This window comes from Carlito syrichta, unplaced genomic scaffold (genome assembly GCF_000164805.1).
Source record: "Carlito syrichta isolate Samal-C Ts95f unplaced genomic scaffold, Tarsius_syrichta-2.0.1 Scaffold303134, whole genome shotgun sequence".
Lineage (NCBI taxonomy): Eukaryota > Metazoa > Chordata > Mammalia > Primates > Tarsiidae > Carlito > Carlito syrichta.
Window position 1 is genome coordinate 428,226 of NW_007247230.1, and position 12,490 is coordinate 440,715.

At 38.6% G+C, this 12,490-nt stretch overlaps 1 protein-coding gene across 2 annotated transcripts in view; it reads left to right on the forward strand.

The window, feature by feature from the left end:
- UVRAG (UV radiation resistance associated) overlaps positions 1 to 12,490 on the forward strand; it is a 303,419-nt gene that overhangs the window by 222,446 nt on the left and 68,483 nt on the right. For both annotated transcript variants that reach the window (XM_021712220.1, XM_008057822.1), the window contains one exon: positions 8,937 to 9,015. In XM_021712220.1, the coding sequence (XP_021567895.1) occupies positions 8,937 to 9,015 (79 nt within the window). The remainder of the gene's footprint in view (positions 1 to 8,936; positions 9,016 to 12,490) is intronic.

Sequence of the window (12,490 nt, forward strand, 5' to 3'; positions counted from 1 at the left end):
CCCTGCACTCCAGTCTGGGCGACCGAGTGAGACTCCTCCAACTCAAAAAAAAAAAAAGAAATATAATTATGAAGCTTAGGAAAAAACTGTGATGTAATATAGGAGTTCATCATGGTATAAATGACTTTGGGTGCTTTCATTTATTCAACAACATTTATTGAATTTCTGTGCTATAGTAGATAATGTTCTAAGTACTGGGGATACAGTGGTAAACAACACAGATAAAAATCTTTGCCCTCTTGGAGTTAACATTCTAGTTGTATGAAACAGACCCAAAACAAGTGAGAAGCAGATATGTGATAGAGACTAAGAGGCTCTATGTTTACTATGGAAAATGTTAAGCATATGCAGAAGTAGACAGAATAGTTTGTTTTATTTTATTTTCTATTATAAAGATGTGTGGTACAGTTCAGAGTTAGGTATACAAACGTTGATTATGCAGGTACCCTTGTTGTTGAGGTATGACCCTCCCTCCCCTAGCAGTTTCCCTCAACTGCCAATTCCACCCCCCATCCCCTGACAGTTTCCCACTACTGCCAACCGCTTTCTTATGGTTTTATAATTGTTCAAGATTCGCTTATAAGTGAGAACATAAGGTACTCTGTTCTTTGGAGAAAATCGTTTAATAAGCCCTGTATACCCAGCTTTAATAATTAGGAACAATCGTTAATTTTATATTATCTGTATCCCTCCACTCTCCTCATCCCAGTGGATTATTTTTAAGCAAATTCTGGATATCATAGCATTTTGTTCATAGATACTTCAGTATGTATCTCTAAAAGTTAAGTTTTTTAACATAATAGCTATACCATTATAACACCTAAAATAAAATAACAATTCCTTAATGCCATCAAATAATTAATGTTTAAATTTCTCTAATTGTTTCACAACCTTTTTTTACAATTGATTTCTTTGTCAGAATTCAGACAGTTTTCACATTTCCTTTAGTTGCTGTGTCTCTTTTAAGCATTTCCATTTCTATTTATTATGTCAGCATCTTAATGTTCTACTTTTATGTGTATTTCACAGTAGATTTGTATAGTAATACCTGTATGTCATGTAATAAAATACAACATTTATTATTTACACATATAGTAGAGCATGTGTTCACTACTACTTACTGACCAAGGCAAGGAATAAAAAAGTTTGGAAAATGCCGTTCTGTATCATACTCTGTTTTAGTTTTCTTTTTTTTTTCTGAGTTGTAGTCTCACTCTGTTGCCCAGGCTGGAATGCAGTGATACACTCACAGTCACCCCAACGTCTACCAGCTGGTCTCAGGCAATCCTTCCACCTCAGCCTTCCAAGTAGCCGGAACTACAGGCACGTGCTACCACACCCGGCTAATTTTTTACTTATTGTAAAGACGAAGTCTCGCCAAGTTGCCCAGGCTAGTCTCAAACCCGCGAGCTCAGGCAATCCACTCACCTCAGCCTCCCAAAGTGCTGGGATTACAGACTGAGTCACTGAACCTGGCCGTGTTTTAGTTTTATTATTTACTGCTAAACCCTTTGTTTATATTTTGTCCTAAGATTTTATTATGAAAATTTTCAAGCATATAGAAAAGTGGAAAGAATTTTACTTACCACCTAGGTTCTACACTAACCTTTCACTGTACTTTATTATATATCTTTCCAATATCCATTTCTGTTTATCAATGTACTTATCTTGATGAACCTTAAAGTAAGTTGCAGTTATTAGTATACTTCCCCCTAATAGTTCATCGTGCATATGACTAACTAGAGCTCAGTATTTGGCTATGCTTATTTTTAGGTAAAATTTACATATAATGAAATGCACAGATCTTAAATGAACTATCCTGTGAGTTCTATTTTTTTTTGAGTTGGAGTCTCACTCTGTCACCCAGACTGGAGTCCAGTGGCCACTCCCGGCCACCGCAGCCTCGACCTGCTGGGCTCCAGCGATCCTTCTGCCTCAGCCTTCCAAGAGCTGGAATTACAGGCATGTGCTACCACACCCGGCTGATTTTTTGATTTTATTGTAGAGATGAGGTCTCGCTACCCAGGCGGGTCTCGAACCCGCAGGCTCAGGCAGTCCACTCACCTCAGCCTCCCAAAGGCGTGGGATTACAGGCTGAGCCACCAAGCCCGGCTCTGTGAATTCTATTAAATGCGTATATTTGTGCAATCCAACCCCTGTCAAAATACAGATTATTGAATCTCCTCTGAAACTTTTCTCTCTTTCCTTTCTGGTAAGTCTCTTTCTACCTCAGTCCTCCGTACAGTCACTGTTTAACCATAGATTAGTTCTAGAGCTTGACCCAAGTTGAAGCATGCAATATGAACTTTTTAACATAAGGCTTCTTTCACTTGGCATGTTTATAGGTTTGTCCATATTATTATGCGTATTAGTAGTTAATTGTCTTGTATTGAGTAGTTTACATTGTATGAATATGCCACAGTTTAAGTTTGCTTATCCATTCTTCTGATGATGAACACTGTGGTTGTTTTCAGGTTTCAACTATTATGAATAAAGCTGCTATGTATATTTTTGTACACAATATTTCTGTAGGCAGATGTTTTTAGTTTTCTTGGGTAAAAACAAGAAAAATAAAAAATAAATCAATAAATAAATAGAATTGCCACAACATAGGATAGATGTATGTTTAGTTTTAATGTTACTGCCAGCCCTTTTCTGTAGTGTGTAATGTACACTTCACACTCCCACCAGCAATGTGTGAGAGTTCTGGGTGTTCCACATCTTATGTCTCTTTTAATCTGAAGATTCTCTACCTCTTTATTTTTCTTTGCATTTTTTCCTTGTGGAGTAAATTAAGTTTACAGTTCCCTTTTCTAAATTTACTGATTGCATTCCTGTGCTATAATGTAACATGTTTCTCTTTCCTGTGTGTTTCCTGGAAATGTGAGATAAAAATTTAGATGATCCGTATTCAGGTTCAATGGTTTTGGCAAGAATCCTTCATAGACAGTACTGATGCTTCCTGAATGCACATCACATCTAGTTATTTCTTTTGTGTGATGTTAAAATTGACCAGTAGCCTAGGCAACAGAGCATGACCCTGTCTCTAAAATTAAAAATTTTTTTAAATTAAAATAATCTGCTTCTTTAGAGTTGATGTAGCTTTAAGATTTATCAAAGCCAACCAAGAAATGGTTGCTCCTGATAGTAGGTCATCCTAGCAGTTATAAAGATACTAAACTTCCTCATTGGAGGAGGCCAGTAGCTATTAATATAATAATCTAGCCTATTTTATGAACCACCAGGTGTACCAGAGTTGTACTGTAGTTGTTTTAGGGGGAATTTTTTGGAAAATGTCTTTTAAAAGTGAGTTTTATATTCTTTGGCAGATACTCCAACTTTATTTTTGTTCCTTCTTTAAATGTGCCATAGCCCTCAAATAGAGCATGAGGCAGCAAGAACAAGAATTGTGCACTTGAGTCTTGAAGTGTAGGAGAATTAATATACAGCCAGTAGCGTATAAAATGAACAGATATGGAAACAACTAACAGCCAATCTCTAGGCCTTAAATAGAGAACAGGAAGGTTAAGGGAGAATCCATGAGGCCTGAAGTGGTCAAAGAAGATTTTGAAAGGAATGTGGCAACTTGAATGCTGTCTTATTAAGGATGGGATTGTATTTATGTAGGAAGGAAAGAAAGATGGGCATTTCTAAGAAATGAGCAAAGACAGAGAAAGAGAAATGAGCTTGGCGTGTTTGTGACACTGTGAGGAAACCTCTTGAACAAAAGGTGGCAGATAAATCAGGCAGGCAGATCAGATCACTTAGGCCTTGAAAGGTAGGCAGAGGAGCTGAAATTTAAAGCAATAACTAATTAGGTAGCAGGGCTGAGAACTGACATGATAAGAAGTCTTACTTAGGATAAAATAATAACTTATATTTATCTCATGCTTTGCAGTTTCAATGTGCTTTCTAAATCTTGTGTTATTTTATCCTCACAAGATACTTGTGAGGAGGCAGGGAAGATGATCGTTTCTCCACTTTACAGCTTAAAAACTGAGTGTTAGATCAGTTATGATTCACCCAAGTTTATATAACAACTACGTAATGGATCTGAGACTAGAAAAATGTTGTCTTTTCTGTTGTAATTCAATTTGTAAAAACGTACCAGGCTGCCTCAAATCAATCTGGCAGGGATATGGAGAATGAACTGCCATGAAGGACTCAGGCTAGGTAGTAATCCAGGTGATAAGAGTGTAGATAGTGGTTCTCAGCTGGAGGCAACTTGATTTCCCTCTGCTTTCACCCAGGCAACATTTGGCAATGTCTGGAGACATTTTTGGAAAACACATTTGGGGTGGGGGGCTGTTGGCTTTTAGTGGGTAGAATACATGGATGTGCAAAACATCCTATAGTGTACAGGACAGCCTCTCCCCCGCCTCTCAGCAAAGAATTATTCAGAGTGTCAGAGGGAATGGAGAGATAAGAATCTTACAGAGGAAAAATGACTTGTCAGGTTGGTGAGTTACTGAATATGTAAAAAGCAAATGAGATGGGTAAAAATGAAATGCCACCTGAAGTCCAAGTAACTGAAAGAGAAAAGTCATGATAGAAAACTAATATGGGTAGGAGAATGTCTTTTGATTTTGAGGTGACCCTTGGCCTCAGACATGTTGAGTATGTGTTGTTACATTTTCTACAAATACAGTGGGCAGAAGTGATCTTAAGATGGACGATACAAGTTTTGAATTAACTACAGCCATATCCTTGTCACATTTGCCATTGGAAAACCAGATTCAAGTGTGAGGTTCTAAAGGCGAAGGCAAGAAACTGTCACCAGCTGGGAGGCCTTTGTATAAATGTCTGGGGTGGTAGGGAGAGGGTCATGCTTATAGTGATTGTATTTTTAAAATATATTTAAAAATTCAGAAGCAGTTTTTCCCCACAATTTTTTTTTTCCAAGTTGAGTGTGGCATATTCTTTATGTATTACATCTCTGTGGGCACATTTATTTATACTAATTAGTAAAAACAATAAAACAAGGAACAAAGTCCTACTCAGACTCTACCTATGAATTTCTTTTTCTGGCATCTCATTCACCAGCATGTCAGTAGTCTACTTTGCAGCCTTGGCTGATCACATCACGAAGACCCTTTGACATTGCAGTCTTGAAGTGTTTTCTTGGTTCCTGAAGGAATGTGAAATTCTATTCATTAGTTTAGCTTTACAAGTTATACCTCATCGAGTCCAGTGCTCTGTCCAGTACTTGATTCCTCCCATGTTATCTCTAGGGCTACACTTAGTTACCCCAAACATGATGGCTTCAAACAGCAGAAATGTATTCTCTCACAGTTCTGCAGGCCAGAAGCCCAAAATCAAGGTATCAGCAGGGCCACACTTAATTTCCTGACCCTTTTCAGCTTCTGGAGTCTCCAGACACTGCCTGGCTTGTGGCTGCATAACTCTCATCTCTGCCTTCATCTCCATATGACCTCTCTTCTCGCTAATCAAGAATGATCTCAGCCCAAGATCCTTAATTATTATTTTAGATCCTTTCTGCAAATAAAGTCACATTCACAGGCTCCAAGGATTAGGATATGGAAAAACTGTCTTGGAGGCCACCATTCAACCCACCACACCCCCTGGATACATGTCTGTGTTTATTGCCGTCCCAGATTGGCTGCCTCTACCCAGGATCTTCTGTATTTTGAATAACATGGTGAAATCAATCTTCCTATAACATATATGGTTCACTTTTGTTCTCCCTGCTTGAAGCCATGCTGAACAAACCCAACTCTTTTGCTCTCTGAAAGTCCTTCTTTTGTGTTCTTGAGACTTCAGTCCTGCAGGCCAAACATCTCTAGTTTCTTCAGCCATTTTTCTCAGTACTGTAACTCCCATTCCCCTCATCTCCTGGGAGTGCCTCTCTAAAGGATTCAGAATCAATAGAAAGAATACTGAGTTTATCATTGAAGACCTAATGCTGATGTCGTGTTTCTTCACTTTCAAGTAGATGAACAAAGCAAAGTAATGTCTTTTAAATATCAGCACTGAACTGTTCTACTTCACTGCATGTTTTTATGAGTTCTTTGTAAACATAACCTATAAGTAAAGTTACAAGCGTTTATCTGTAAACTTGTAAAATACTTTAACCCTCAGAATTAAACAGAGGTCTCGCTGTATAGTCTAATCTAGTACAAAGCAGTTGTCACTAGCATGTGCCTAGTTTAGCTGCTCCGCTCCTGTGCTTCCAGCCTGGGCCACATTCTCTTTTTGGTAGTCATGTCACAACTCTTAACTCGTACTGAAATGTCTGTATACTACTAAAGCACTCCAATTTTTAAAATATATAATCTTTTTTATTGAACAAATATTCATTGAGTATCTACTAGTAACGGTGCTAGACACTTGACCAGAGAGGCAACAGGAGGATAAAATAAAACCTGTTTCTGCCTCCTGGAGCTTACAGTGTACTAAGGGACACACATGAACCAGATAATCACACCATCAATATAAATTTGCAGTCTGAGACAAACCGGAAGAAGAAAGGGTTGCACACTGACCTATGCCAATTTGATGGCTCACAGTAATGAGTTTTCTTTACAGTAGATCAAAGTGGGCTCCACTGATGAAAGTTGGGGGTTTCTGGGTCTCCCTACCCACCGCCTCACCACCAGGGGTCAGATATAGTAACAGTAGCCTCAGATGGAACTCTGTCACACATATAATCTTTTTATTGCTTTCTAATTCATTGATTATCACCAGGTAGAGTCAGTCACTTAATTTTCAAACAATTGGGAAATATACTTTAATTTAATTTGAAAATAAGTTAATCTTGGCCATATTTGTTGGATGTAATAATAAATTATATTGAATATCCATAGGAAGTGTATAGTTCATCCTCCAGTTGTTTAATGTAATACTTCTTTAATGAGTCCTCTTTGTGCTGTTATGGACATTTTCCTGTTTGTACTCGAATGACCACATTCTTATCTAAACCTTCTACAGTTTGCTAATGTGACTCTCCAACTATATTGAAATAAAATGCCTTTGATTTCAGTCTTACATCCTGATGGTAATAGGTTTTACCCTTTAAAATGGATTCTGTTTTTCAAGATCACTTGATAAAACTATAAATCCATGTGCTTTTGCAAATTAAGATAAATGCATGATCGTTATAAGTTATTATATTATTCAACTTAAAGTGACCCATTAAGAATTTGAAAGCTCTGTGAAATGTAAATTCTGTCCTAATATTTGATGTGTCTTAGCATTGCCTAATTTGAAGTTTGAACCTCTGGCTCTAATCACTCTTTAGATTTGTTTTCATGTTACAAAAAACACCTTGTGGCTCTTCCTGTAAACAAATCTCAGTGAAGTCATAACAAAGTCAAGTGTTGTAAGATCAATTTTCTAGGAATGTAGAGGCTTGTTTGTCAAGGTGCACTGATCTCAGTTTGCCCTTCCAATATATGGAACAGTTTCTGAATTTACAACTTGAAAATGGTCATAGCTGTGGATTTGGAGAGCTATTTAGATAGTCCGGAAGTGATGGCTTATAGAGTAACAACAGCACAGGACACAGCTTAAGGACAGTGGCAGATTCCTCTAAAGTGCTCCATTGTGTCTTTACAAACATGTCGTTTCTTTGCTGGCTACTCCATATGAATCTGAATGCTTCCCAGAATACCTTGTGAAAGCCTGGTTTTGCACTTTTGTTTATCCTGAGCTAGTTATGCTGTCATTTTTATGCATCTCAATTTGGGTCCAAACCACATGTCCTAGTTTATTTTTTACTGTTTCTATGAAATGCAAAGCTGTATCTTCTTGTTGGGTGTGTGAAACTTTTGGTGTTCCTCTAGTAAAGAATAAATACAGTCCGTGACCTTACTCACTCCCCATTGCCTATCATTTTACAATGCAAAAAAATTGCCTTTTGGATCCTATGTAACCAGCAAATCTTGAGAATTTCATAGAAAGCTTTTAAATTGTATTTTCTTCTATTTTTTCTAGAAAACAATCCCCAGGCTTTATAGAATGTATCTTTTCTTCAGACAATCGAAAGATGATTGAAATTAAAATATACAGTAACCAGTCACCTACCGTTCATGTCAATAAGATTGTTTTATTCTTGAGAGTAATAGTACATTGCAAAACTAAGAAAAACGTTTTCTTCTTGACCCTATCTCAGTAGTGATTGATCAGTTTGTAGAGAAATCTGTTTCAGATGATAAAATGTATGCTTGATCTTGAGAATCAGAAGAAAATGACTGAACTATAGGTGTACTCTAACCTTTCCTTCTTCATTTACGAGAGTAAGGAAAGGGGAACTGTGAGGGCAGCTGATTCCCTAAAATAACTCTTCATCTTTGTAAAGACCCAGGTCTCATGCCTTTGTTGCCTCTATGAGACAGGTTAAAATGGAAAGGCGTTTCTGAAAGCTGTGGCAGGACCATATTGCCTTAGAGAAGTAATAGCCAGTGTTGTAAATTGGAGTGAATTTTTGACTGAATTTTGACTCATATTGGTTCTGTTGACTTGACTGGTCACCTTAGAAGAAATAAAAATCTTATATAAGTCTGGTTTTTTCTTCTTCTTCTTAATCTTTCTCTCTCATTTAGTGGAAGTTGAGATGTCAGACCCAAGATATTAGAGGGAAAATATTCTGGGATTTTCATCTTGGCTAAGGTGGCAAGTTTATGATATGTAAATAGGAAGCAGTGGCCTCAAACTCCTTGGGGCTGGTGGGTCACTTTCTTACACATTAGTTCCTTGTTCTGTGACCTATTAGCTTTTTCCTTTGAAAGAAGGCAGCCATTGTTCTGACTTGATGAATGTTATGAAGATGTCCGTTGATTGCAGTGACTATAACTAAATGATTTAGTCCGGTTCTTAGATGTTTATGCTGTATCTAAGAAACTTCAGTCTCTGCCAACAATTTGAAGGTTGTATTTATTCTGCTTTGGAAAACTTCTGATCCTTCTTTACCTCTCTAGGTTTCCACTGTATCCAAAAGGAGGGGAGAAGTTGCAATTTGATTATGGTGTCTATCTTCTGAACAAAAATATAGCACAGGTAAGTAACTCTGCTGCACCCCCTCTTCTTTTCCACGCACAGTCTGCTTTCTTTCTTTCTTGATACATAGACTGCAGCTGTGCCTGCTGTTTTACCAGCTGCATGAGTACTGTAATGCACAGTCTTTTTTTGACCACAGTCTTTTTCTGTGCCATTATAATGACTGCAGAGAAGCAGTGGGAACACATTGGATGATTCCTTCTAAACTCAGAATCTCTTTTCTGTGTTTTTACTTGCTGGGAGACTCTCCTTGAAAGTGTGGGTTTTATACTGTTTCGCCTCTGCAGCTTGACGGGCAATAACTTTCTTTTCTTAGCCGACTCCTAGGGACTCATTTTGCATCGTTGTGCATGGAGTCAAAGATGAGCACCTTTGCAAGTCCTTCATGGTCTCCTCATTGTATTATTCAGGGCCCAAAGGAAAAGACCAATCACATGGTCCTTCCAATCCATCTTGGATTTTTGTGGCATTCTCAGCATTTCACTTAGTATCCCATTGAGTAATGTCTTTCCACATGCCTCAGTAAGACCATCAGATGCCTGGGTGTGTATTTTCCTGAAAGAAATGTGCAATATTTCTTTAGCACTTTTGGCTGTGCTTCAAGAGGTAGACATTCCATAAATTTTCTGACTGTAAAGGACGACTAGCTTCCTCCGTCTATTTTTATAAATAACAAATGCTTTGTTTTGGACATCCTTCCAATTACAATATCACAGGGATGAGTATTCACAACTTGGCTATTATTTAAAGACATTATCAGCTGTATCCTCAGACCTTTCCGTTTTACAGAAGTAAAAAGATTTGTGATTTTTTTTTTTTTTTTTATGAGCCTGAGTTTCCTATTATCTATATGAATCTGAAGACTTTGCTGGACAATTCCCTTATGCATGTCTGATCAGTCCAGAAGTATTCCTCTGTATAGTATTTTCTTTGCCTTTCTTTCTCTCAACCAACCTCAGTTTAGTGGTGGGTTTTTTCTTTATTTTTATTATTATTTTCCTTTTCCAAACTCAGCCAGATGTCAAGTTTGCAGTCTTCAACTTACCATTTGCCTTAGACCCTCACACTCAGCACCCTCTTGATTATATTGCTTCCACTGTTACTTCCATTCCAACTCCAGGCAAGCAGCCTCGCTCACAGTCTCTGGCCCATGATTCACCCTTCCATGGGCTGTTCTTCCCACAACTGAGGCTTTCTCATGCTCCATTTTTGGCAGATAAGTATTTCAGTCAAAGAAACAGGACATTAATTCCAAGGCTGCCTAGCTGATCACAGTTATGTCTTACCACAGAAAGGGCATTGCTTAGACAAAACTGGTACCCAGACTAGGACTGCATGGAAAGAGAAGTCAATTAGCAACTTAGAGAGCACCCCCAGGAAGTTGGCCTTGGTGGAAAGAACACATGAATACCACACGATCCACAGTCTGAGAGCAAACTTGGCATCATTTAGTAGAACTCAGTTCTGATCCAAGTTCAGAACTTCTCTCATGTCCTGTTTTCTATTTTTTGAGCTACACATGTAGGCCCTAAGGTTGGAAGCTTCCAGGTGAAACCCGCTCCTGTCAGTGCCTGGATTTCCTCATAAATCCCAACTTGAAACACATACACACATGTACACAGATGTATACATGCATGCACATAACCACTTCTTTCTTCTCAAAGGCCCAGTACAAATATCAAAGCATGGTATAAAGAATTGTTGAGAGGCCGGCTCGGTGGCTCAGCCTGTAATCCCAGCACTTTGGGAGGCTGAGGCGAGTGGATTGCCTGAACCCGCTGGTTCGAGACCAGCCCAGGCAACTTGGTGAGACCTCATCTCTACAATAAAATAAAAAATAGCTGGGTGTGGTAGCGCACATCTGTAATTCCAGGCTACTCAGAAGGCTGAGGCGGAAGGATCACTGGAGCCCACAGGGTTGACACTGGGGTAGCCGTGAGCGTGCATGCCATTGCACTCTGGCCTGGGAAAGGAGCGAGACTCCAACTCAAAAAAAAAAAAAAAAAAACAATTGCTAAGAATATCCCAGTTGCTTTAAAAGCAAGACCAAGATGGTAGCTGACTGTTTACAGTAGAAACATACTAAAGTCAACCTTTCACGTCAGACTCTTACTCTGGCACCTGTCTGGTCCCCACTTGAAATCACTTCCCAAGTGACCTCTGACTTTATGCTTAACTGAACCATGGCTGCAAGTATGCTTAACTAGTTTTATTTCTCTGTTTAAAACATGGATTGCTTTTAGTAGTTTTGTGTTATCTCCAACTTTATACTCTTTTTGAAAATTGAGAAATTACATGTTTTTGTGTGTATGAGTGTGTATAAAAATCAATAGGTTAACCACTCAAAATCCATAGGGAGCAAGTATCCTGCTCTCTAGCGTTATTTCTTGTTTGTTTTTAGTCACCGTTGTGGCAGTTTTAAAAGGAAGGGACAGCCGGGCTCGGTGGCTCAGCCTGTAATCCCGCGCTTTGGGAGGCTGAGGTAAGTGGATCGCCTGAGCCCGCGGATTCGAGACCCACCTGGGCAACTTGGCGAGACCTCATCTCTACAATAAATCAAAAAAATTAGCCGGGTGTGGTAACGCATGCCTGTAGTTCCAGCTACTTGGAAGGCTGAGGCGGAAGGATCGCTGGAGCCCAGCAGGTCGAGGCTGCGGTGGCCGGGAGCGACCACTGCACTCCAGTCTGGGCAACAGAGGGAGACTCCAACTCAAAAAAAAATAATAATAATAAACAAAAAATAATAATAAAAGGAGAGGACAATAAACTTATTAAAAACAGATTTTCTTCTATTTCAAAATTTATTCAGGAAACTCCTTTTGAGCATTTAGAAAGAAACTTTTAGCAAATCTGTGACCTTTAACTTTTTGTTGCTTTGGTTCTGTCTGTTCTATCTCTTGGTATTTCTTAAGGAAGTCTTCATTCTGACTTTGCCCTTACTGCCATCACTTTTTCACATTTTGATTTGTAACAAATCAAAGAACATTAATTATTATGGCTCTTAACCAAGTATTATAGCAATAAGACATTTTTAGCTTCTGAAGGTTTCTTTTTATATACATAGATACTAATACATGTTGTCAAAGAGGAGTTTGTCTTCTCAGTCAGTCTCATATGTCTGCCATCTCTGGAGATGTGAACGAATTCTACTATTAAAATGGCCTCACCTCGGTAATTTATAAGCTACGTTAGTGGAGGTGGATGAAAGCACTGGCATGTGTTGAGGTGCCAGAGAAAAGGAGTGAAGTCATTTAATACTGCATCCATAACGTGGCTAAGGATTTGAATAGTCAATAGGACCTTTCATCACAACCAGAAGTAGTAGTAAAATCACTTTTTTAGAAGAGGAAATGACAGAACTTAGTAATATTTGTTACTTCAGTATTTGGGATCCGTCCAGCCCAAGTTTTGAAAGCACAGGCTTAGAAAGACAGGCCTTCAAGTAGAAATCCTCAAGTGATGTTTGAAGGGCCAA